Below are 27,848 nucleotides of genomic sequence, written 5' to 3'. Positions count from 1 at the left end.
GGCCTCTCTGACACCAAAGCCCAAGTGTGTGCTTTCCATTTTATCAAGCTGCTTCTTTTCCAATTACCAAGGCAAGGCAAGAATGTCTGCGATTGTGTTATAGGTAAAATGTAGAATAAAATAATACTTATTTGCAGTATCTTCGAAGCCTTGATCAGAATCCTGAATAGTGAAATAAGTACAAATAAACAAATAAAAGCCTTAGGAAATGGGGGATTTAAAAGCTTCCTGTGAAAGCGGAAGGATCTGTGGGCTTGGTGACCACCCTAAGTGATCCAGTCAAATAAACAGTGTATGGAGAGGGAGACAATAATGTCACAGGGTCCCATTACTGCTTTTGGACTGATGACTGCTAGACAGGTAATTGTTACAAAGAAAGTCCAGGACAGAGGCCTGAATGGTGATTCTGGGATAGACGGGTGGTGAACACTCCATACTCATTCCCCAGCACCTACTTCACGGAGGCAGAAAGTCCAGGGCCGGCAAACGACACCAGTACCCTGTTTCCTTGTCATAGTCCTTAAGGGACTTGGGGGTGTAGCACCCACTCACTCCTCACTGGTTTTGTATTAAGATGCTCTACAAAGTCAGGACCCAAAGTAGCTTCCTCACTCTCATCCACCGAGTTTGCCCAGGAGGGCAGGAAAGCCCTGAACTGGCCACCTACCTTGCTTTCTGACAGGTGTCTTGGGGAAGAGAGCAGAGGCACCTCACCTCAGCAGAGGAATTCATCTTTTCTAAATGTCAAACACGAGATACAAATGTTGCCACATGACTGCTAGGTGATGGAGACCTAGCTAACGACTTAATTTACTTTCTGTAAATTGACAGACCCTCTGAAATCAGGTGTACAGTTATGAAATGGCAGTCCCACTGCCAAAGACTCACCAGTGTGTAAGTGCTGACAGGACTTTATTATCCGGTTAAGAGCACATTAGTATATCTATTAGATAAAAAGTCCGCTACTAACATCAGAACAGATAACATAAGTGGGTCCCCTGACTTCCTTGTGAGCAGTTCTCTTTCTCTGTGTGGCTAACTACGAGGTTTGACCAACTGGGGCAGGGGAGTTGGGTGGAAATGTTATTTGCCGGATTGTTCAGATGTAATCATTAGCATTTGCCCTTTAGATAATGGGAGGTAAATACATAATTTGGAACTCATACAGAGGTCGAGGTATAGCATTTCTCTTGATAGTCAAGGAGCAGCGAGTTTGAGTGAGCGGGCCAACATTTTTCCTAGGCTGTGTCCTCACAAAGTACACCAGGTAAGTGTACTGTTCTCACCATTTTCTGTCATTTTCTTTATGTTTTCCCCAAACCTGCTCTGTTCAGTGAGATGGGAATACACAAAATAGCAGGTGAGAACGCAGCATTCATCAGTATGAGTCTCAACATATCAATTTTCAAGTGAGGCAACTTTAAACACATTGTAGGCTTTTAGTTTCCATAGAAAATAATCTCTCATTGTTTTCAAAAGAAACTGAAAGCACCCCAAATTACCACACTTTTAACATCCTGACATGTTGATGGCCCGTGTTCTTTCCAGATCAAAGTGAGAGTGGCAGAAGACAGAGTGTTGAGCAGCTTACTTAAAACATAGTATTTCATATCTGGCAGGAATTATTGTAGTGAAAAGAGACAAGGTGACTTTCTAACATATCTATGCATTTTAGTTTGGCAGAGATCTCAAGAGCTAAAAACTAATTTAGGATGACACAAATGTTCTTCTCTTTCTCTCTGCTCCCCTTCCTTTCCCAACCATGGGAAGAGTTTTTGACAGAAACTCAGCATAAGTGACGTATTGTCTTTAACTCAGGGGTGATAGTCTGAGTCCTGTGTCATGCTGAACTATCGTGTTGATTCTCGTCTTAGAATTTCTAGGATTATTTGGATTTAAACAGCCAAGTCATGCATCATAAGCATCTTTCTTCCTTGACGTGGGATAGCCCTGCAAGAACTTTGGTGCCTTTTAAGGAAACTAGATCTATCCAACGTTAACCTAGGACAAGAAAGCAATGATGTCATTCAATGACCCAGCACTGTTACAACTTGTTGGAAAACATCAACAAAGAAGGCATTGGGCGCTGAGTAATCTATGAAAACAGGCAATGGTTTTGTAGAGGAACTTGGGATACCTGAAGACTGAGGACAAGTGAGGATGTGGCAAAATTGCTAGGCAATTCCATTCCATCCATGAGTTGGAGCACTGTTTCGAGCCATCTACTGAAAAGCTACACTTTAGGAAGGGAATTTTTATCCTATAGAAAATTTTTAACTAAAGGAAAAAGCAGCTTGCTTTTCCTATGTTTTGGTTTGGGTTAGAAAGTCAGATGTAATTATTCATCATGAAATAGGATTGCAGTGTCAGAATGTGTCAATTACCTGCTCCACTTACAGTGGACATATGGTTGGACTCTTAGCCAGTCTGAAAGCAATTTTTCTTTCTTTTTGTAAAGGTGGAGACACTCGGAAAATGTATTCTTAGGAAAAGAACAGTAATATGATCAAACAGGGATGGGCAAACTGCGGCCGGCAGGCCAAATCCAGTTCGCCATGTGTTTTTTTGTTTGTTTGTATGTATTTTAACTGCACATGAGCTAAGGAATAGTTTTACATTTTAAATGATTGAAAAAAAAATCAAAAGAATAGTATTTCATGACATAGGAAAAGTACATAAAATTCACATTTCAGTGTCCACAATGAAAATCTCTTGGAACACAATCATGCCCATGTGTTTACGTGTGTCTATGGCTGCTTTCGCATCACAAGGGCAGAGCTGAGTAGTTGTGACAGATATTGCAAGACCTGCAAGACCAAAAATATTTACTATCTGGCTCATTACAAAAAAAGTCTGCTGACCTTTGTGACAGAAGATATTTGGGGAAGCAGAAATATGAGGACAGGGTAGGAGACCAAGGAGGAGATATGGTTTCTGTCCACTGTGTTAAAAGATGATTCAGGAAGGAGGGGAACCAGTTACTGTCCCTTGCTAATGAGGACAGAATTAGATCAGGTGAACTGATGTTACAGAAAGGATCATTTAGGTTTCAGGCAGTATTTGGAAAATATGGCTAACTGTAATCCTTATGAGAAGTAGTTAAGGGAAAGATGTTAGACTAGACATCAGGAGACGAAGGGCCTAGTCTTAGCCCTGCAGCTAAGTAGCCCTGTGACTTAAGACTCACTGGGCCTCAGCATCAACTCTTGTCAAATGATTATAATACACCAATTTTATTTTCTGCCAGAGTGTATCTTGGGGGCTGGGGGTCTGGTTCAAATTTAATAATTATATAAAAGTGCTTTAGATGGAAAAGCTTACAGTTCTAAGCAAATAGAAGGTTCTAACCAGTTATTGTTATATACACTATGAGGATAAAAACACAGTACAGTTGGCATAAAACAGGTGAGAAACTCTACACTGGTGACATGATTCAGAAACTTAGGGATCTAGAGGGATTTCTGATGTCGCAGGCAATGAAAGTACTTGAACTGCCCAAGGATAAAAGGCAACTTCCTGAGAGGGACGCTTTCTTGCCTTTCACAGACAAATTCTCCTAAATCAGTTTTCCCTAGGAACCATTTGGGACAGGGGCTGAGTGATGCACGAAATGGTCCCCTAGTAGCTCATGCAGCTTTTCAGAGTAATTTATTCCAGGATGTTTCATACACTGGGAGAATGTGGCATCGGAAGAATCTGATGGAAGAGTACATCATAAAAGATCTCTGACCCCAGCTGTGTGAGTAGGAACCGGGGGAACCTTTCCTGAGCTGGTCAAGGCTCATGTTTTCCAGTTTGTATGAGGGCTGGTGTCATTCTGCTTTTATACCCACCCACATGCTGGATTTATGGAAGACATTGTCATGGCGCTGAGCTATTCCAAATTGCTCATTTCTGGAAAGTCTTCTCTCAATGAGTTTGAACATGCAAGGAAGATCATTCGACCTATTTGTCACAGTTCCTGGCAGGCCTGAACCCAGTGCCTGTCCATAAATGTCCTGGGGCTGATGCTTCAATTTCAGGACCTGTCATGTTCCAGTAGAACAAGGAGTCATGTGTGAACCAGGATGGGCTCAGGTCTTAAAAACTCCGGTCTTCTTAACAGGAGGGCTTCTATTTTTCTGTTGCCCGTCTGTCCTTCCCTGATGGCTTGTTTTCTAGGTAGGCACAATCACTCCCTCCCAAAAGCACTTTTCTCTGTGTTTGCAATGCACTGTTTATGCCCCTGCAGCTCTGTAATTAATAATATACTGCTTTTCATCTTCAAAGTGATTTATACACATTAATTAATCCTCACCAGACTTTGGAGTTTCTGTACAGAAATAACCATCATGCTCCCATGTTTTACTTAGGAAACCAAGACCCAGAAGGAAAACAACTTTGTCAAGGCTAAAGAGAAAAGGATCACCGGGGTCAAGATCAGCACTCAAGATCTTGAGCCCTTGTCACACTTGCAGACCTATCATCACCTCTGGAGAGTAGCCCTATAGCTCCACGCTCACTGTCATTACTGTTGGGTTAATAGGCCCATTACATCACTCATTCTGAGTCATAAACTATTTTTCAATACTCCAGGGTCAATGCATAATCTTACCTAAAGCATACATAATAGGAAATGATGGATTATAATCTAATAAACCCTCCTAAGATGCTCAGGTCCAGCTTCCAGTAGCCTCCAGACTGAGGATAAATATGTTTCCTAATCCATCATTTACAAGTTACACATACGATTAAAACATTAAACTCTCACTATATGGTTTCCCATTTATGTGATCGCCCTACAGAAAGCTATTATATTTTAACTATCCAGCTCAATAAATCAGGCAGTAGCCATCTATCTCTCCCCTGCAAGTGGAGTAGGAGGTACACTGGGGACGGTATTGGCAGAGGCTGGCAGTGCCTCAATTCTGTAGCTGGGCTCCCCATGGTGCCCACTGGCTCAGCGGCACATTAAGCCTGAGATGTGAACTCATGGACCCTTTTTGAAGTTTCTGACACAAAGCCAAATCATGCAAAGACCCTGAAGGCAATTCAATTTGTTTCCGCCAAGCCCCTCCCTCCCTCAAACACCTACCTGGGGAAGCACACAAAACTACCTTTAAGGACAGAAAAGATTCTACTCAAGTGATTGAGGTGCAACAGATGCCCTTCCCCTCCCTCAGGTCAATCCATTACTCTATCCTTCATCAAGAGGTAAGTGAGAGGCAGATATGACTTTAAACTAGGGGTTTGTGGGGATCAGACCTTAGTCCCCATGTAGAGCTGGGGTTTAGAGCAAAAAGTTTTTTTGCAAAGCCCCAGATAAACATGGTGCCTTTCCCCGGAGTGGCAATTTTCTCACTTTTGGAGGGCATTTCTGAGAGATGCAACTGGCAAGGAATGTAAAAACCTATTTTTCCTTATTAAGATGAGCATAGTGACATTATAGGAAAGAGTGAAAACTTCCCATCAGTTTTTGGCTTGTAATGGTCTGTCTTGGGCAGGGCCTCAGATGTCTGTGGGGTGCACGGTCACCCACCCTTGCCATCAGGCAAGCCTGGGTAGAATGGTCTGGGAAGTCCTGGACCAGTTCCTTCTCTGGCAGGCACCACACTGGCTGTCTGAGGATGAAGGAAGTGTGCGAGCCCCCAGTCCTGAGGGAGAAAGGGAGGGCTTTTGTTGGGAGAAGAGGCAAAGCCAGAATGATCAGGGTTGCCTTTTTTTTCTCTTAAATGGGAGAGGTTTCAGCATAAGTGTTGAGACCTGTTTGGGAGTCGGCCTCTTTTTGCTGGTGTTTTATAGGTTTGCTTTGCAACATGGCACAGCCAAACTAGGGAGGCCTGTCACCGCTGCCCTGAAACCAAGCCAGGACCATCAAGTGTTTCAAATAAACTTTAACAAACGCCACCCTGGCCTCTGCCTGGGCCAGGAGGTCTGCCATTGGCAAGCTCAGTTGACAGAGCAGTGGCTCGGGGGCTCTTCGTTGGGGCCAGGAGCTGCAAGCAGGGTTCGTGTCCAGCCCAGGATGCTCATATGCATGTGGCACCCTGCCCCTGAACTCTTGGCATCTGATGATTTCCATAGTTACATGGCCACAACCCATGGATGCAAACCAACATCCTTGGCATGGGGAGAAAGATACCCCAGCAACTTCATCAATCTGCTACCCTAAGTCATACCTTGAGTTCCCAGAAGCACAGCTGGTGTGGGAGGTGAACCTGATTCAGATTCAGTAACACGTAGTAAGATTTGAGTTGAGGCTAAAGGGACAGAGGCAAAGGAGGGGATGTGGACAAGATCCACTGTATCTGGGCGACTGGATTCTGTACAAAGTCCTGGTTGGATGCTCTGGCCTCTCAATCCTGTTTCTGTTCCACAGCTCTGAAAACAAGCTAGCTACTTTAGCTTTTGTTTGAACCAAGATGTGCTCAGGCACGCTGATCTCTATTTTTCTTCTATTCAGTTTCTGGCTGAAGTTAACCAATGTTGCATGTATTTCAGAGCACAGACCTGGGTTAAAATCCAATGATGGAGGAGACTAGAAGGCTACTTTGGGAGTGGATGGGTTTGCAGGAATGACAATTTTCAGCTTATCTCCAAGAAACAATACAGTAAGGATGCTTAATTTCACATCTGATAAATGTCATTTAGAATCATGAAGGAGAAACTCATCAGACTTAAGTGGATTTCAGGAGGGAAAAATCACTCCCATCCATCACTCATTTTTACATCTGTCAGGAGCCAACAAGCAAATTGTACAGACTTAAGAGGGCTTCTACATTCAGAAGACCATGACCTTTCCCCCACATTATCACAGCCAGGGTCGGGAGCAGGCTGTCCTGACTTACCTATGAAATACGCCAACAGAATAGCCAAGAGCAGGGCCGCAGCAATGGCAGACAGGGCGGCACATTTCCAGCTGCAGTATTTGGAGGGCTTCTTCAGCTTGAAGGCCTTCCTGGAGAAGGTATTCCGGGGCAGCAGGCGGGGCGGTGGCGTGTACACGGTTCCTGAGGTCAAAGGGTACCCCGGAGAAGAGCTGCTGAACAGGGGCGTGCTTCCCGAGGAGGTCTTAAAGAGAAAGTGCCTACCAAGAAAACGGAAAGAGTCAGGATCAACACGGGTAGCTAATAAGGAACATCCAGCTGCTTTTTCTTTCATTCTGCTTCATACGGTCCTAGTTAACTGCCCTACCCTGTCATGGAAAAAGGGGTGAACAGTACATTTGAGGGCCACATAAGTTAATTCTATAAACTTGCATCATTTTATGCTTTCACATATACATCTAGATTTTATCTTCCTGCAAAGTATTCAAAGCAAATATGTAAAGTGAGTTACTGTTTGTCACTGGGAGATGACGACTGCTGCTGCTCTGCTAAACGTTATCATGTATTAGAACCTACTATTTAAAGGCACTTGAAATACACCACCACAACTACTTACAAACTAAATATATCCCTGTTTAATATATGAGAAATCAGGCTTGGCTAAGTCAAGTGACTGTCCAAGGATTCAAACCCGAGCTCTGTCTTCTACTAAAATCAGCGCTCTTAAGTGTTACCCTAAATTGTCTCTCTTCAGCCTTGTTCCTGGGCTGTGTCCCCCCTCCATGCTGCTTCCTGTTCTGAGACCACCTCTGTAGGTCATGCGATCATGGTTCTTTCTTTGGAAACATCTTTGCCTGGCAATTGAACAAAGTGCCGTTGGTCACTAGAGCCATGGTGTGACAACAGGGTAACGGGGTCTACAATTGACACCTAATACAACCCTTCCTCAGGGGTCAGGAGACTGTCACTCCAAGGATACTTCAAGGACCATCAGTTCTCTGACAGTAGATTTTCTCTGTCTTATGTGTGCAATTTATAAGATTTCAAGTGTGACTTGCCACTCTTTGTTTAAAATGATGTCTTATCTTCCAGGAAATATACAGTGTACTTCAAAGCATGGGTTACACAGAATCTAGAGTCTGAGCAGCTGGAGGCTGGGGACTGTGCCTTATTTTGTACCTTATTCACCTTTATATTCCCAGCATCCAACTCAAAATTCAGCATGCGGGGAGACTTGAATGAATGTGTGGAGTTCTCTTATTGTTTTGTGATTTTATTCAGCTTCAATTCTAAGATTCCAAAATATCATACAGGTATTTCTTTTCTTTTCAAGTCTTCAGTAGGTGCAACTATATTTCTGGACTACATACTATGTGTCAGTTACAACGTTAAATGTTTTACTTGCAGCTAAACCTCACATCAACCATATGAGGTAGGTACTATTATCCCCACAGTTTTACAAACGAGAAAGCTGAAGCTCAGAGGTAGCAAGTGGGGTTGTTGCCTGACTCTAATTGGACCCTACTACACCACACTGCCCCTGCATATGGCGTTAGCAGGCTTTCCCAACGGGATTCCAAGGCAAAATCACTGTCATTACAAATTTTTGTATCTTGGCTGCTTCCAGATAAAATCTTGAAAGTATTAATCCTCGACAAAGATCAAATGAGCTTGATGACTGACAATCATGTCAGAAAATGAGTATCTGATTAGTGAATTCTTTAACGTAGCTAACATTAAAATAAACAACTGATATTTAAACTTTATTTGTATGATAAGTATGCTCAATGATCTGAATAAAGCCGGGAGGTTTGATTCCATAAATAAGGCTTTGTATTGCTTGTCCAGTAGCTTTCTTTTAATGCTCCAGATTAAAAGAGTCTTGGAAGAGGAGGCAGTAGGCATAGTGTTTAAAAGCAGCATTTTGGAGCAAGATACACCTCGTTTGGAGTCCTGGTGGTGCCATTCCTGGACAAGTATGCTCCTGTAAGTCACCTAATGCTGCTCTTAAGAGCCTCCATCTCCTCATCTGTAAAATGGGGTAATGACAACACAGGTGCCTCAGATCACAGCACAGGTTGTGGTGAGGATTACATCAGATCGTGCAGAAAAAGCACTTACCCCAGGGTGTGTCTCATACTAAGTGCTCAATACGTTATGAGTAACTTTTATTATTAATTCTTCAGAGCAACATAAGGAGCCTGAAACAGGAGTTTTAATTTAAAGCTTGACAAACGTCAAACAAACACCTGAAGAGTTCTCCAAATCACTAAATAATAGTCCACTGTCTTATAGTTAAGCTAGAACATATGCACACCAGAAAGTCAGGGTGATGGAAAAACTCTGGGATGTGATTTAGAACGACTTCAATTTTATTTCTTGAACAATTTTCCAAGAGTGGGTAGTGAAAATAGGAAGTCAAAGGGATGTAAAGACATTGTTAAGTCATCATTAATGAGTAATTTAATGAGTATTTAAAAATTTAAGAACACTAGTTCTCACTCCCACAGAGATGTCACCCATTCCCACGGCTTCAGCCATCACTGACATGACTGAAGATCTCCATTCCAGCCCAGCTTCTTCCCTGAGGTCCAGACCCACATTCCAGTTGTATACCAGTCATCTCTTCCTCTACATTTCTTCTCTGTCAAACAAGTTACAATCAAACACAGGCTCTTTTCCTTCCCCTCCCCAAACACACTCTTCTTTTTATTCCCAGTTGCCTAATAAGCTATAGTCACTTTCACTTCCTCCCTTTCCCTCACCTTCTCCCACACAAGCGGTTGAAGCATCCCATCAGTTTTATTTCTGAAAACCTCTCCCACCAACCCTCCCCTCCAGCCCTCTTGCCATTTTTCTTCCCAAAGCACAAATGCTGTCATGCCCTGGCTTAGAAATCCCTGCTGATGCTCTAATGCCTAAAAGCAGAAACCTAAATCTCAATCTCCAAAAAGGGACCAGTTTCTTTATGACCACTACCCAACTTTTCTACTCATCTCTAATCTTGTGTTCCAGCTCCCATGAACTCCATGCTTCAGCCACACCAAAAGGAGCATCTTTCCTTACCAGCCTGTTCGTGCTGCCATGCCTTTGGCAATGATGTGCAGTGCTCTCTGAAATAGCTTTTCTTGAGCTTCTCTACTCAGCCCACCCACCCCACCCCCACCCCAGCCAACTCCTAGTCACCTTCCACCCACCCACCTGGGAAACCTATTCCAACATGCCCCCACCCCCATCACTTTGTGTATTCAAGAATTCATTTATACACTTGGTATAGTATACATATTAATAATCTTAATAATTAATGTATCTACCCCAAATCAAATTGTGAAATCCTTGACACTTGATACTGGTAGATATTACTCTTGGTATCTCTAGAGCCTAAACATCAGTGCCTGAACATCAGTCATAGTTGTGGACAGAATCAATAAATTAGAAACAAGAATGTTTTAGCAACCTGAGAGAAATCACAAGATGAAGTTTAAATTGGCTTTAATGTTATTTTTAATGCACTCATTTATAAGACTAGAAGGATACAGTTATTATTTCTTACATATGGAATTGCTTCATGAGATCCTAAAATTGTCCTGTTGACAATCCAGTCTGTTTTCCACACTTCCTTCTAAAAAGGAAGTCAGATTACATCATATGTCACCACCCCACTACCACCCCCCCCAATGAACAAACAAACAAATAAATAAAGGCTTTCAATAACACTTAGAATAAATTCAGAAGTCCTTCTCTGGCCTACAATGTCTTCCAAGATTTGCCCTCTCCCACCTCTCCAACCACATCTTTTACCACTTTACCCTCCCATCAGTTACATTGCCCATTCCTCATCATATCACATCCAACACATTCCTGCCTCAGGGCCTTTTCACTTGCTGTTCCCTCTGCCTGGAAGTATCTGCATAGCTTGTTTCTTGATGTCATTCACCACTCTGCTCCAGCATCACTTTCTCAAAGAGATCTTCCCCGACCTCCTCACTTTTTTTCTCTGTCATTCTCCATCCTGTGACAACTGCTTTATTTTTCTTCATTATATACGTATTTATGTATTATTTATTGTCTATCTCCATCAAGAGAACTGAATTTCTATGAAGTTTAAAATAAGCAGGTATTTTGTCTGATTTGTTCAATGCTATATCCTAACATTTAGAATAGAGCCTGGCACATAGTGGACACTCAACAAATCTTTGTTAAATGAATGACCTACAATCTTTCTAAGGCCAAAATAATGAATGCTAAAAGGACAATACTGGGAACATTCTTAATTTTTAAATTGAGATTTCTTCTGCCATGTTGACTTCTGCTTTCCCAATAGATTTACAAGTTTTCATATGTGCATACAGGCAAGTGTCTATATTCATACATACAAGGCCAGATCCCTCCACAGAAAAAACAACCCATACACTATTCATTGCTGCATTAACTTTCACAGAGTGTATCTCTCAGGCCGCTCATGGTACTGTGGTGTCTGATGATCATTGCTAAACAAAATTCATTTACTTATCACGTCCCTCCTTTCTAGTTTCTGGTACTGCAAATTATTAAACCAAAGTACCAAAGATATGTAGACTCCTGTTTCTCACACAATACAGTTACACCCTGGTATTACAAATCTTTAGAACATTAAATTCAGCCAACAAATATAAAAAGAAAGATTCTAAAGAAGTGAGCCTCAGATTGTGTCCCATAAAACTGCTTTAGGATCACTTGAGTGCTCTGTTAGAAAAGTACAAATTCCTGAGCTCCATCCAAACCCTGGGGTCTGGGAGTGAGTCTGTTAAGAAGTCTCCTAGGTGATTCTCATGTATGTTGAAGTTTAAGAGACTCTACCCTAACCACTTTTACAACTTTCAAATGTGTCAAACTAAAGAGAACACACTAGATGGCTACTAGATATATTTTTTAAAATGCAAGTTTTGAATGCTGATGTCTTGAGAGGTGAAGTGTCATGAAGTCTCCAACTTACTGTCAAATGATTCAGCAAAAGGCTCTCTCTCTCTGTGTCTCTACAGATAGATAAGGCAAAAGTGGCAAAACGATGGCAATTGTTGAAACCAGGTGATTGTTCTTATGTTGCACTATTCTTCCAATTTTTCTGTATATTTGAAAATTTTCATAATAACATTGAATAAACGCAAGCTCTGATTCTCCCAAGGATTGCAGTCACATGCGGCAGAAAAAAAGATAAATAAAATGAAGCAAGACCCACAAGGCAATGGTCTGGCCAGATGGTCACTGGGAGGACCAAGAAGGCTTAGGGGACTTTTCCTGATTCTTCCCTGAACTGGCCATTAAGACAGCTTTTCCCCCTCAGGGGCCTGCTCAGTATGCGCCGATGAATCATTTGTGATGCCCCAACTGAACTGCTTCCCAGCGGTCGGTCACGGCAGTAGCTCGGCTCAGGACTCCAGGCGTCAGCAAAAATGTGTAGTTTCCAAATGCACTTGACATTTTTCAAGCACAACTCAATTGCTCTCAGAATTGGCCACTTGTGCCTCGGAAAGGAAAGGCAAATGAGGGGCCCCAAAGTGCTGTCCTTGGAGTTTGCTAACACTCAAAGGGATAGAGAAAACCAGTCCTTGATGTCTTACACAAAAATAACAGAAGAGCTTGCCATGCTTCTTTCCTTTCCCAGCCACGCGGGTTATCGGGTCTTCAGTCCCCGCACGCAGCACCCTGCCTGGCACAGGTTAGGGGCACAGAACGGCTGTGGAATTGAGTGTAAGGATGAGAGAGAAGGGGGTCCTCTATGTCCTCATCTCTGTACATTAGGTCCCAGTAAGTTCTTAAGAAAACAGTGATCACCACTTCACCCTAAACTATCAATCTTTTTGGTAAATGTCACCACTTTTTCCTCATGTGAAAACAAAACAGTTTAATAGAAACAGAAAGAGAGAGAGCATCCCTAAGAGCCATTCTCCCATGCTCTTTACATGACAGCAAAGACAGCATTTGAGGCAGAATCTTGGCAAACCAGGCTTTTGCTTCAAATTGGCTTAGAAAATTAAGGGCATACATTTTCTGTGATTAAACAACCATGGAAGATTTTAAAAAGAAGTCTAACAAACAAGAAACTCATGCATAGCATCCATGCAAGAAGGACCTCATCCATTCAAAATGCTGTGAGTTTTTACTTTATTCTTACGATACAGAAGGAGCTTGACGAATCTGGAGTGGAAGCTTTGAGAAGCAGTGGCTGGCTAAATTACTTGAGGCCCCTTTCGAGAAAAGAGGGAAAGATTTCCCTTTTTTTCTGAGTCAATCACAAGTAAACTCACTCATTAACCTCAAAACCTACCAAAGGAAGAAAAAACAAATGCAAAAATCCCTTAACACTGAGTACCATTTTCAGCTTGCAACCAGTGGGATCCTAAGGGGCAGTCTCCCTATTTTCTGTTGGTTTGGCTGTATTCCCGGGAGGAAATCCCAGCAGAGATTCCAAACAGAAATGTACTACACAAATAATTGTACTGCCTCGACTTCAATGGTCAAGGTTTTGTTTTTTTCCTCTCTCTTCATCTGTATCCCACTATCTCATCACAGGGTACAATTCAGCCAATAGGACAACTAATGACTAACAGGACAGGCATGTTCTCTTTTGTTCATGAAGTCAGCTGCAGCAAACCTTCTCTTTGAAACCAGGAGGGCATCCTGAATGGTCTCAACGTAGTGCCGTGTGCAAAAAAAGCAGGTCTGGTTATCAGGGAAACCAGGTGTTCACTGCTGTTCTACCGAGAAAATTGACCTCTCCGGTAAATAAACTCACAGGTATTTAGGGTAGCGGATGAAAATATTAATACACAGCCCATTAATCCCTAAAAGATTTTTAATATCTTATAATGCAGTGGCTGAAATCTGATAAAAAGCCAAAGAAAGGACAGAGGCAGAAATCCACTAGGAGTGGGGGCGTGGTGACCAGCGAGGGAGATCAGGTGTGCACTAGAAAACGTGAGATTTCATCTCGTTTTACTGGTCCTGGCTATGCCCTTTGAAGCATCAGGTTTATTGTCTCTAAAGGAGTAAGTTTAATAAAGAGGCAGCCCATAAAGGGTACTGTAGCATGTAAAGTTACTGTAATTAGGTTTTCAGGAGTTATAATAAAACATTTAGCTGGAGAGAGGTTAAATCACCACCACACTTTCTGGCATCGTTATTATACTCTCCAACAGGAAAAGGAATGGTGGTGGTAGTGGGGAAACTCGATGAGTGGGTTCCTGCGAGACAGAGAGACACGGGGCGTAGAGAGAAAGAGAGAAGAGAAAAAGAGAGAGGAGCATACAGGATGAGATGGAAAAAGCATGAGAGATAATGAGAAAGGTGACAGTGATTACTGTGCTGCTCAGCCACTTCTTGAATAGCAAACTAAGTAATCTTTTAAGTGTTCTGCCTCTGTTTTCCTGTTTGCAAATGTAAAATGTACACATCATAAAAAAATCAAGTACATAAATTTAAAAGAATAGAGAGCAAAAGTCTCCTATACTCTTGAGAGATAGACTGGTAAACATTTGATGTTTAGAGTCAGACTTTTTCCCTACATATAAACATTCCTTCATTATTATTATCACTATTATTAATTTAATTATTTTTGAAACCAACAGGATCGTATCAAGGAGGCAGTGTGAAGCCTACAGATTCTGGACTTGGACAACCAGGGTTTGGATCCTGGCTCTTATACTTGTCACTGTGTGACACTGGGCAAGTTACTAAACCTCTCTAGGTCCTGGAGGCCTCACCTATAAAGTGAGAGAATGCTAGTACCTACTTCATGGGCTTGTTAGGGGGATGGAGTGAGTTTATTCATGAGAAATGTCTAACATTGCGCTTGACGTCCAGTGACTAGTCAATAAATGTCAGTTGATCCCTTGAAGGTGGGAATCATGTACATCTTGCTTTTTACTAGATCTCCTTGCCCTAGTCCAGTGCCCAGCTCATTTAAAATATTTGTTGAATGAATGAGTAGTTCTAATTAGGACAATGACTAGAGCATTGCAGGCACCCCACCCCTCAAAAATAATTTTATTAGGAAAGAAAGGGATTGAGGATGTTACTAATGTACTTATTCTCTTCTTCCAGTTGGGAATTTACGCTTGGGTTGAGAAGTAAACTGTTGCTTTTAAAATAAAACTTTAAAAGTGTTTTTTATAGATTGCTACATCCCAAGTTTGAAAAAGAAGCCGATAACCCAATTAGAATAATTAAAAGCCCATTTCATATCATGATTCCCTAGGCTTAGACTCCAACTAATTTTGATTCAACGAAAAGTAGGCTTTCAAGGTTTCTGATCCCTGAACCTTTTAGATCATAGGCGACCGTCACTACATTTGCATATGCCACGAACAACAGGAAAATCCTCTATTTTGCCCTCTTCAAAATTTGCAGTCATACCAAAAATACTCACAGCTGGAATAATTAGCAACTCAATTTATTGCCTTCCATTTTCTAAATAGAAGCTTCAACTCTTGATATTTAAATAATGTCACATTGTGATATAACATAGCATTTTTCATGGTAAAACTTCTTTTTTCCCCCTCTGTGAAATGATATACTGCTCAGTGTGACAGTCAAGGTCTCTGGAGGTCACTAAAGAAACCTGCTGTTTCGTGAGCAAATCCATTTCAGAGTCTTTGGGATGAGATGAGGAGTCTTTTTTTTCCCCCTGGAGTTGTTAACTTGTTGACTTTTTTCAAGTTAATTGGTAAGAGTCTTGATATAGTAGTGGAAAAAAAACAAAGATTTCTGACTTTGACTTCAAACTTGACCTTGAATTCACCATACACTATAATATGGGAGAGTAGAGACAGCTATTTCAAATAGACTTGCATTTGTGTTCACTGGCAGCCAGAGGTAGATGAAGAAAGAATACACGCCATCAGATACAATCAATGAGCAGAATGATTTCTCCCATCGCGTTTATTGCCTGTACCATTCAGAGAGTCAAAGAATTTTCGAGCTAAAAGGAACTTGACGGTATGTCCCTTTATCATATTCTGCTTCATGCTATTACATTTGTCCTGTGTGTTTGCCTTGTCTCTCCAGTCAAATTACAAGCTTCTCAAAGGCAGGCCCCTATAGCTTTTGTTTCCTAGTATTTTTCTCTGTTCATAGTAGGTGCTCACAAATGTCTGCTGAAGGAACATACACACTATGGTAGAGTGGAAAATGTACAGGATTTGATGAGGCACATCTGGACACAAATCTCATCTCCACCAGGAATTGTGTGATGTTGGGAAAGCCAATTAACCTCCTTGAGCCTCAGATGCCTCTCCTGAAAAATGGGTAAATAATAGCTACATTACAGAACTGTTGGAAGGGCTGAAAGAGATAATGAATACAATCTGTAAGCACAGAAGCTGGCCCACAGGTGGCGTTTAATACATGTATGTACTGTATTCCCCCTCGTCCTTGGAAGAACACAATATCTAAAATATGAAGTCATGAGTCAACCAATATTTATTGAGCACATGGATACAATGGTGAATAAGTCCTTATCCTCATGTGGAATTTCTAATTGGAGAGACAGATTAAATAAACAAAACTCAAGTCCAGGTAAACCAACACATACATGAAATGATTACAAATTGTGAGAAGTGCCATGAAGGAAATAAGGAACTAAGACAGAGAAAATGTGAGACTACATTAGCATGGTCAGTCTTCTCTGAGGAGATGATCCAAAAGGGGAGGTCTGAGGATAAGAAGCAGCTAATCATGCAAGGAGTGGTGAAAAGAGCATCCCAGGCAGAGGAAACAGCATGTACAAAGGCCCTGAGGTGGGAAAGATCAAATTTTTGAGGATAGGAAAGAATAGTGTGGCTGGAACATAGTGATCCAGGGGGTGAGTGGAGGGAAGAAGAGGTACCCATTATGGAAGACTACATTACGCATGTTTTTGAGAGCATGGAATCTGGATTTCAATCCAGATACAAAAGGCTTTAAACTATGTCTTCTCGTTGAACAAAGGAAGCAGATTTAGGAGCATTCAATCTAAAAAATGACTATGTTACAATAGACTCATGGAGAATTTAGTCTGGTCCCCTGTGATGAAAAGGCTTGCTGTCGTCTTTGCCCTCTGCCTTGAGGCTTTTGGTTTTTGTCCAGAATATTCTAGCCACCCCCCAATATTGCACCTATTACTCTATCTACATTTGGATATAGTTAGACATCTCAAGTTTAATATGACCAAAACACAACTCTTGATTTTCACTCCAAATTATTTTTCTTCTTCAGCCTTTACCCATATTGGGTGAAGAAGTCATCACCCATCTGTGGTGCAGGTGCCATCCTCAGGAAGCAGACTCTGAGGAAGAAAAGTCTGCGTGCAGGAAGTTTATCAGAAAGTGCTCTAGGAACACCACCTGTGAGGGAGTGAAGGAAGCAGGCTGGGCAGAAGGAGATATTGAAATGTGATGGCTCTGCAGAGTTGTTCCAATTTGCGCTAAGAGGGTTGGGCCTTCATAACCTCCTATGGTCCAGTCATGGGATGTGAGCTGTCCCCAGCTGAAGTCCAGTCTGAGATAGAGACATGGCTGAGATCTGTTGGCTGCCAACTCTCCCAGCAACTGAGAGGAAATGTGTGCTCCAGTCCTGGAGGGTGGCATCTGGCTGGGCACGATGCCACTTACCTCACTAGGCTTCACTATGGTCCCTGTCCTTCCCTCACACCTGACCTATCATCAGTCAATTTCCTCTCTGCCTCCAACACATATCCGTCCTCCTCTTACCACTTACACCTTGTGCCTGGCCTACTGCATACCGCAGCTCTGTTTCCACTTTGGCCCTTACAGCCATTCTCTACACAGGAGCTAGTCATTGTCTATAAACACAAACCAAATCATATTGCTCTCCTGCTTAAAATCTTCCAATCGCTTTATACTTAGAAGTAATCCAGCTCCTCACCGTGGCCCGCAAGGCACCTCGTTATGGTCTATCTCATCTCTTTTTCGCCTCCACTCACTCTGCTCCCGAGGCTTCCACCATACTTTTGCAGTCCTTCAAAGAGGCCAAGCTTCTCCACATCTCAGGGCACTGACATTGTATTTCCCTCAGTCTGGAAAGTTCTTAACTCAGATCTTTGCACAGCTCTTCCTTCTCAGGCCTTTAAGTTTCCCCTGAAAGCTCACTTCCTCAGAAAGGCTTCCTTGATCAGCCTTTCCCACCCCATTATTTTATTACCCTATCTTGCCCAAGATTGCAGCCTGGGGACCGCCCACCTCCAATGACTGGTTGTTGAGGGAGGTGGGGTGATGGTGGTGATAATAAAGACCCCGCCCTCTCATCCTTTCAAGGCGAATCCTTTTGAGTAGCTATCTCATTCATTTCCTTGCTTATTATCTGCTTCCCTAACGGCATGTACTTTCCTTGGGGGCCTGGATTTAGTCTTCCTCATCACTGTATCCCCAGCCCCTGGAAGAGTGCCTGCCACATGTTTGATACTTGCTCAATTTTTAGCAAATGAATTAAAAGCATGAATCAATTTAGATTTTGAAAAGTTTATTTTATACTGCCTGTAGGAAGTGATGAATTTAAAAAGTTCTCTATCTGCTCTCAGATGCAACACTTCTATTTATTTATCCTCTAGCGTCCTCTTCAAGGAATGCCCTGTCACTCTGGTTTTCAAGATTTTGGTAAACAAGACCATGTTCTTATTATAACAATACATGGTTATTTTAAATACTTGGAGAAACCTTCATCTTTCTGTTCTGAGGAGGCCTTTAGTATGTTTTGTGAGAGCCTTCCCATTTTCTTGATCTTTTAAGTTGAATTCTCCTCAACTTTTCTGTCATTCTTGAGCTATATTAGCCATAATCACATTGGTTATTTACACTGAGACCTCACAGTAGTATTTGAAACAGTGGGATAATGCATTTTTGACTAATTTCTAAGAGTCTACTTAGTGATGCTGTCATTTTGCAGCCCTCCCCTCCTCCCTCCCCACAGCAACCCGATGGATGTATATGTGCAGGCATCTGTTTATGCTAATCTCAGGGCCAGTTCCTGGTTTGTAACCGGAGCTCAGAGATAATCTTCCTATAAGTCTGGAAGAATTTTTGGTAAATGTACTTCCTCCTTATCTGTCACTTCCCTGCCCACCTACAGAGGAGTTTATCTTCATAGGTTTGGTATCTCTGCAAACGTGAAGATTTCGTGGTGCATTTTCTCTTCCAAATCACTTTTAAAAGGATGGTTTTCATCTCTGAAAATATCTCAGGTTGACCTTCCTCCACCCAGAGAAGAATTCATTTTTCTTTTTCCTTCTTTCTCTCCACCTCTGTAACAAAGAAGTCCTGCCTGATCCACTTTTCTTTATTTCCTTATCTTTGGTGCTTCAGTGACTTCAGGACAGTCTGCGGAGTTGCATTTACCCTGATGCGGGATGGGGATCATGTTGACCATCTTCCAGATGTTAACATATTACACGCTTAGATCCATTTTCCAAGATTAATCAAATCACATGTGCTGGTATTTTGTGTAGTGTCTTCAAAGTTGACCACTTCAAAGCACGTTTTGGGAATAAGCATTTTTTCCTAGCATTTTTCTTGGAAGAGACTAGAACGAGAGATGGATTCTCCAGTACTATTTTGCTGTCTCTCCCTTGAGTAGATTTTTCATACTGAAGGGGACACACTGATCCTCTAGCTGTTCTCCTTTAATTAATTAGTTAATTAAAATTTTTTCTATTGAGGTGAAATTCAAATAACATAAGATTAACCATTTTAAAGTGTACAATTCAGTGGCATTTAGTGCATTCACAGTGTTGTACAACCATAACCTCTATTTTGTTCAAAACATTTTCATCACCCTAAAAGAAAACCCTGTACCCATTAAGCAGTAACTCCCACTCCCCTGTTCTCCTGCTCCCAGTTCCTGATAAACACTAATTTGATTTCTGACTCTATGGATTTCCTCATTCTGAGTATTTCATATATATGGAATCATATAATATGTGACCTTTTGTGCTTGGCTTCTTTCACTTCACATAATATTGTCAAGTTCATCTCTGTCATAGCATTTATCAGTACTTCATTCTTTTTTATGGCTGAATACTATTCCATTGTATATTTTTGTACCACATTTTGTTTATCCATTCATCTGCCAATGGACATTTGGGGTTGTTTCCACCCTTTGGCTACTCTGGATATTTGTGTACAAGTATTTGTTTGAGCACCTGTTTTTAATTCTTTCGCAGATATGCCTGGGAGAGGAATTGCTGGGTCATATAGTAATTCTACATTAAACTTTTTCAGGAACATGTAACTGTTTTCTAAATGTAGAAAATGATGATCAACATTGAACTCCTTGCAAGGTCAAATTCTGGTTGGCCCTAAATATTTTGCTAGTCTCCTTGCATTCTACCCATGTCATGAGCTTGTTCATGAATTACATGAACAAGAAGCATCACCAAAGAGCCAGGTAGCAGTAGTCACAAAAAGAGTAAGAACACTTCATATCTTACAAAATGTTTTAACATGCCCAACTCAACAGGCTCTCATTTCAGCAAAAAGTTTTAGTTAGAGTCTTCCTGGAATAGAGTTTCTATTCTAGGAAAGCTATCTATCCATGACATTTTTACAAAAAAGTTTTATTGTTAGTACGTATTCTGAGCATTGTGTTATAAACACTACTTACTCACCAGGCCCAAATATTGAAGAACCTGATAAACGATTCTAGGTATGGATGAATTTCAAAAATTTAGGTCGAAAGAGAAATTATGTTTTATCTTAGAAAGCAAAATCACAAAGTCCTCCTGCAGTAAGGGTGTGAAGAAATTCTGGGCTTCCTATCTCTGTTGTGAGATCAGAGAGGGTCTGAAATACAAGATCTCAAAGTGTGTTCTTTGGGTCACCAACTGTATTTGTGTATGATTAGCTTTAAGTAAAGAAAGTGTTTCATAGAAAGATATTTGGGGAATACTAGAGTTGACAAAATTAAGGAGATTACTACGTATCTTCACAAGCCTTTGATATCTTAAATATCCTAAATATCCCAGTACTCCCTATACAGTATTTATCATTCTGCTTACTTATTTGACCACATAAATTTTAGCCAACCCACATTCTCAGTCTTAAAATTGGTGTTCCATGGGATACACCTTTGAGAAATGAAGTTCGAATTCACTTCCATTTCTGAATGAGTACACTAAGGCCCAGAAAGAAATAAAAAACAAACAAACAAACCAAAAAAACCCAAAATGGTTATTTCCTAGGTTTTTGTAGGTTCTCAAGACCTAGTCACTGGGTGAAGGGAGGGACGGAGGGAGGAAGGAGAAAAAGAAGGAGGAAAGCATATTTATGCCATAAAAATTAAAAGGGACAAATTAAGTATTTTATGAGACTTTTTCAACACCTATAAAGGAAAAGAAAACTGATTTATCTGAATTCCTGCACACCTAACAACAATTCTTAAGTCCTCAAAGCAATCGTAGGTATAGGGAATGGCAGAGGAGAAAGAAAACAAAATGAAGAAAATGAAAAGAAAGAAAACTGCTACTCTTTTTTTGTGTATTATAGATTTGTATCTTCCACACTAATAGTGAGTAGAGATTTCTAGCAGTTAAGTTTAGGGCTCTGTTCCTTTTTTTTTAACCCTCAACTAAAAGATGGTTATCTTTCATGCAATGTATCTTCCCATTTGAATTTACATCAGACTCTTTGAGGCATAAGCAAATGTGAGAAGCTTTATCGGTGTATTTACCCACATTTCTTCATATGTATAATAGCCATAGGTACAACATTTTCTTCTTATTTAGCACTTTTCATGAAATGATATAAAAGCTCTTCAGGGATATTAATTAAGCTTTATAGCAACCCCTGTGACATGTCTGCCTGCCTACATATATCTGTTGGACACTCATAAATTAATGCTTTGCAGAAGTGTGCCATTTAAGTGTGTTTGTAGGCCAGCCACATACCCACTGACAATGCACAGAACAGATCCATACATTTCAGTCGTCAAAAAATGCCATGAAAAAAGGCAACCATCATTTAGCATCAACATGTAAATATCGCATGGCACTCAATAAACTCTCAAGCAGATCCTGCAGCATCCCTGTCACAAAACAAGTCCCAGGGAAGCAGGGTCTGAAAGTTTGGCTTCCTTGAGAGGCTCCTGGTTTCTTAAATGCTGGGTTTCCTAGGGCCCCGGGCAAGGCTTTTTAAAAATGCAAGTGTCAAGGAAAACTGTCATGCACGTTTGCCTTAAGTACCCAAAAAGCTTGTCACTGCCACCTTGGATGTCTTGAAGAAGATGCAGTTGGACATGCCGAGGCACAATAAATTGAAAGCTGCCTGACAGGGAGGTGGCATGTTAGACTAAAAGGCAGGTGCCCGCCTTCAGGCATTTTCTTTGCAAGTAGCAGAATTAAACAAAACCTAAAGGAAAGTCTGGTAGGGGGAGGCTGTCTTTGCAGACATCTCAGAGGCTTGGACTTGAACTGGGATCCTTTCTGGCTCTTAGGTTTTGCTTGACAAGAGGTTAAGTGGTTATATGAAAAACAAAGCAAGGCCTGCATTTCTGTGAGGGTGGTGGGGAGGTGGGATGAGTAGCAGATGGAGAGGGAGGAGCAAGGAAGAAGGGGAAGGTTAGGGGCCGGCCCTGTGGCGTAGCAGTTAAGTGTGTCTGCTCTGCTGCTGGCGGCCCGGGTTTGGATCCCAGGTGTGCACCGATGCACTGCTTGTCAGGCCATGCTGTGGCAGTGTCCCACATAAAGTGGAGGAAGATGGGCACAAATGTTAGCTCAGGGCCAGTCTTCCCCAGCAAAAAAAGAGGAAGATTGGCATGGATGTTAGCTCAGGGCTGATCTTCCTCACATACACACAGACAAAAATAATAAATAAAATAACAATAAAATAATGTTTAAAAAAAAAAAAAAGAAGGGGAAGGTCATGGAGAGGGCCAGATTGGGAGGGCACCTGCTCATTCTAGGACGCTGGACAGGGCAGTGGTTAATGGGTGAACTGTTGGCAGCATGTGGGTTCAGAGCCTGGTTGTCCCACCTGTAACCTGTGCAGCCTTTGGCAAATGACTTCTTGAATCTCAGTTTTCTTGTATGGAAAATGATGAAAATATTTCATAGGGATATTGTGTGGATTAATGAGGGGCTCAGTACATACCTGACACTGAGCAGACTCTCAGTAAATGTTGGCTTTTACTGTTATGGAGATAATTATCAATGAATCCCATAGTCTGCCTAACTTAAGGATATCTCTCTTTCCTTTTAGTCCCCCCTCCTTCTTTCTGTCTATCCTTCCTCCCTCCCTCCTTCCTACTTTCCTTTCTTCAATATGGGATCTTTTGGTTAACTGCAGTGAACTTTTACTTCTTATCCTTCTGGTAGGTCAACCAAGGTCTTTCCTCCTCCTCCCTGCAAATGTGACCAGAACACACCTTTGCACAAATCCCTTTGCAGGCTCCCCATCCCACACCGAACAAAGCAGAGAGGCTTGACCGGGCCTCGAAGGTGTCCCTGACATGGGCCACACACCCTCTTCCCCATTGTCACCTGAGTCCCAGCGCAGTTGATCCTGAGTGCTTGCACACTCTTGCTTTTCTTATTCTCTTGCGTCTGTCTCGAATGCCCTTTTGATGGAGTAACTCTCACTTTTCCATCAAAATGGGACTCAGACGCCATTTCTATCAGCCAAACTTCCCTGACGAGGTAGGTGTGGGTGTCCCCCATCACCTCATATTCCCATACCATCCTCTGAGCTTATGTCTATCTTACAACGCTCTGTGTTAATATAGATTATCTTCTCAGCTGTCTTTCTCCCACTAGACTGTAATTCCCAGAGGACAAGGGCCATGTCTTCTCCATCCGTTACCCTCAGCACCTGGCATGGTGCTCAGCACCTAATAGGACCTGCATAAATGTTGGCTGAATTAAGCTGAAGTCCTATGAACACAGCTGGTAATGGGATTACCAATAAGAGGTGGGAAACACAAAAATCCTTATTTATCATAAAATCAGAGTCTGAGATAAAGAAACTATATAAGTTTGGCCTGAGGGCCTCTTATTGACGGAGCCCTCACATATTTATTTCACAGAAGAGGCTGTCTTCCTCACCAGATTTCCAAGCCCTTGATCACAATGCTTTCCTGTAATAGCACGATAACACTGCTGTACTAGGCATTTCTCCTGGGGACTCAGAAACTTGACTAAGTCATCTTAGAAATTCTTATAATATCCCCATTAGGTAGATATAGAGGCAAGGCAGTCAGGGAGAAGAGGCAAATTTAAACATTGCCAAATTATAAATGAGAAAACAAAAGACAGCCAAAGTTAGGCGTCTTGAATCACGCAGGCCACACTGCAGCACGGTTTGGGAATCAAGAGAAAGGGCCCTAGAGCTAGAACCAAGGGAAGTGAGGGGGTCAGATTTTCCCCACAGCATTACCTCCTTCTCATACTACACCTGGCATGTAAGAAGGGGAGTTGAGTTTCTTGAGTATTCGAGTATTATTTACACATTATTCCTGGGAAAAAAAATCCTTTCAATTCTTTGTTTAAAATCCAATACCATAAACTTCATGGCTCTTGTTTTAAATTCATAAAAGAAATTCAGGCCATTAAAGAAGGAGGAAAAAAGAGAGATTGCAATATTCGAATTGAGGTGGACGTAATTTGGCACAATCTATCAAAATTCAAAACGCACATTATACATACTGTTCGATCTAGCCATTTCACTTCCAGGAATTTAACTTTTGAATATAATCATGTAAATACGCAAAGAAAGATAGACACACAAGACTCTTCATTACAGTTTTGTTTGTAATAGCAGAAACCTGAAAGCAGTCTGAATGTCCATAAAGAAGAGATTGGCTAAATAAATTATGGCATTATGGAATATTACACAGACTTTACAAAAGAATAAGGTAGGTCTACATGAAATTACCTGAAATGATTTCCAGAATATCTCATGAAGTTAAAAAAGGAAGTTGCCAAATGATATGTATAATGTGATTCTGTTTATATTAAACTTCAAATCAATATGCTCAGACATCCATAAACATTTCTGGAAGCCTAAAATAATAAATCTTCAAGCGAAATTTTCTTGAAAATAGGAATGGAGGGGCAGGGAATATTACTTTCCACTTTCTATCTTTCTAATTGTTGAATATTTTCACCAAGAGAATGTATCCATTTTGTAACAAAATAACTGGAAAGACCAAATCTGTTGCAATATGTGCTCTAACTCCTTGTCTTAAATTCTCAATCACTCCTTTGCAGAAGGAAATGGAGATAAAGATTCTGTGCAGGATGAACAGGCAATGAAGTCCTCTAATCATGCAGGACAGTGGGATGTGCTGAGGAAAGCCAAGCCAGAGGCCTGCCTTCCAGCCCTGCTCGGACATTCAGAGCACGAAGCTTTGAAGAGTCATCTGGGCCTCACTCTCCTCATCTGTAAAACAGTCATTGGACCATTTTAGTTGGTGATCTGAAAATTCTGCCTCTGTTCTGTCAAATGATTTCCCCTTCTCTTCAATGATCAGGTCAACCTAAATTGTGTTGACCTTGATTCCTTCTCTTGGTCTGCCTTGTGAAGTAGTGGTCAGAATCAAGGGACCAACTTCCCAGAAGATAACATGTACTTATTTCTATATCCTCAGCTCCAGAGCCTTTCTTCTCTTTCTCTCTCTCTCTCTCCCTTCCTCCTCCTCTTCCTCCCTCCTCTCCCTCTGTGCCTGAAATAGCCCTTTGGCTTTAGCTCTGTAGAGAATTCTACACTTCCTTTTCCCCAAATGAAATTTGAAGACGCACATTATAGGCAGAACATGAAGAGGTTCCCATCTTAACACTGCTTTCATACTCTCAGACAAGGCCAACAATGTTGAAAACTCAGAAAACAAAGTATACCAGACACATACTGAGTATGTCCTGCCCATCCTGTTCTCACACCCATGCCAATGCAACTCACATTATTATACCGAAATCCTAGGTGGGTTTAAATGTATGTGTGCTACCTTTTCTCGCTCCTACACTGAGCCTGACTCCTTCTAGTAATATCAAATTAATTCACTGGAGTGGAAATAGCAGTGGGCATAATTATTGACATTAAGACTTGTTGCATTTTAGGACAAAACTTCTTGTCTAATTAAATGTAGAAATAGCCTGGTATTACATATATTATGGTCCATTATGGAGCTGACCGGCCCCTGTAAAATATCCTACCTAAGATTTTCACCACAAAGAGGATAAAATGCATTGCTGAGAAGAGGAGCTTGGAGCATGGACTTAAATGTTTCCCATTCATGGTTTTATTAAAAAAGAAAAACCAAAAATTCTCCAAAGTACTTCAACTTTATACAGGTAAAACTGCTTCTCAAGCCATTTTCAGGAGATGGGAAATGCATCAAGTTGTTTTGAGTTAACTTTCTCATCATGAGCCCTCGTAAAGAGCACTGGTTAGTGAGACACTAAATGAGCATGTTTTAACTAGAAAATGTGGAATCCGAGCACTATTGCAGGAAAGAAGATGATAGCTTAAAAGAGACATCAGGAGACTAATAAAAGTTAAAATGCATTAAGTGGCCACAGTGAACTCAAAGGTAAAGTTGTGGGACGTTTGAGAAGTGAACCAGAGAGGGTGATGCATCAGAAGGGGGTGGGAATTAGTCAGTGGAACTTATTCTTTCTATTTCATATTGGAATCAGCTGTAAACCCCCTTCTGTGCCCAGGCAAGTGAGATAACCCAGTGCCCTGAAATTCTCCCACCCTGGCCAGGACACTGGCCCAGAGGATAAAATCACTATAGGCAGGCAATAAGAGAAGGCAGCTGGGCTGGGACAAAACTAGCATTGAACTTGAACTGGATTGTCTTTTTTTTTCTGCCTGCGAGGCCTCCATTTTATGGTCTCCTAATATCATGTTTGGTTATGGCCATGTCCTTCTTCCCACTATCAGGCTCGACATGGGCATGTGATCCAGGTCTAGCTAATCAATGTGGTCCATTCTCGAGGCCTCAGGGATTGGGTCCATTGTGGGCATGTGACCCTCTATGGGTTCAATGAAACTCAATCAAGGGAGTGTTGTTGAAATATCAGGAAGAAGAAATCTTCTTTCTGTTAGGTTTCTGAGCTATGAGAATGCAGCCTGTAGTTCCCACAAAGATCTCACAAAAGGAGGCCTGCTTAAGAATGATGTTGGGAAACAGAGAAAAGCAAAGCTGAGAGACAGACTCCTAATGCCTGACTTAAGTCCTCGAATCCAGTTCTGCCAGAATCTTGATTCTGTCCCAGACTCTTCATTTTCCCAAGTTTCATCCTCCTGACATGCTGAAAGGGGGCAATGGTTTCTATCCCACACGGCTTCAAATTGTAACATCATGCAAAGTCGCCAGTAGAATACTTGGCACAAAGCAGGCATTTAGGAGACAGTGACATACAAAAACAAAACCAAAGAGTGTTCAGTTGTTTCTAGGAGGTGAAAAGATTTTCAATAGGGCCACAGTTTCTCTTCACACGGATTCTGAGGTTTGGAAGCTAGAGATGATCTTTGCAGTCCTCTGCCTTCGGTATACCACATAGGACACTAACATACCCAGAGGCAGGAGCCCTAAGCTGAGTATAAGACATCCACAAACCCATGTGTACATAGCACCCACCCTCGCCATTCCCAAAGGGCTTTTCCACTTCTTCTCTCATTTTACTGAAGTGGCCAGGGTGGGATAGATTTCCCCAGGGTCCCACCAAACACTTAAATGGCCCTATTAGCACCTTATGTTTTCTTATCCCATGTTCCCAAGTACAGTAGAGAGGATCTGGGTTGACAAGAGATTAAAAAGTCACTAAGATTAGTGACTTTAAAATTCTTATCAAAGCACATACCTATACAAGAAGAGCAACATTTCCCACCTTCCTCTCACCGCAGGATTTTTAAGCCATTTGTTCAAATAATTTTAAAAAATAAGCTTGTAATCATCATATCACAGGTGTGCAACATCTTTACAGGAGGGATGAATGTTGAGAAATGGACTTATGGATGCTGGTACCCAACTGAAGCTTTCAGAAATTGAAATATAATTTCAACACAATCTAACAAA

At 41.5% G+C, this 27,848-nt stretch overlaps 1 protein-coding gene across 2 annotated transcripts in view; it reads right to left on the bottom strand.

The window, feature by feature from the left end:
* The window catches only part of TENM2 (teneurin transmembrane protein 2), a 571,867-nt gene that overhangs the window by 243,649 nt on the left and 300,370 nt on the right, over window positions 1–27,848 (bottom strand). For both annotated transcript variants that reach the window (XM_058545548.1, XM_058545558.1), the window contains exon 4: window positions 6,828–7,066. In XM_058545548.1, coding sequence (XP_058401531.1) covers window positions 6,828–7,066 — 239 coding nt within the window. The remainder of the gene's footprint in view (window positions 1–6,827; window positions 7,067–27,848) is intronic.

The sequence above is a fragment of the Diceros bicornis genome, chromosome 1 (assembly GCF_020826845.1).
Source record: "Diceros bicornis minor isolate mBicDic1 chromosome 1, mDicBic1.mat.cur, whole genome shotgun sequence".
NCBI classification, from domain to species: Eukaryota; Metazoa; Chordata; class Mammalia; order Perissodactyla; family Rhinocerotidae; genus Diceros; species Diceros bicornis.
The sequence above is the reverse complement of the archived record's forward strand: the minus strand, read 5'-3'. Positions and strand labels throughout refer to the sequence as shown.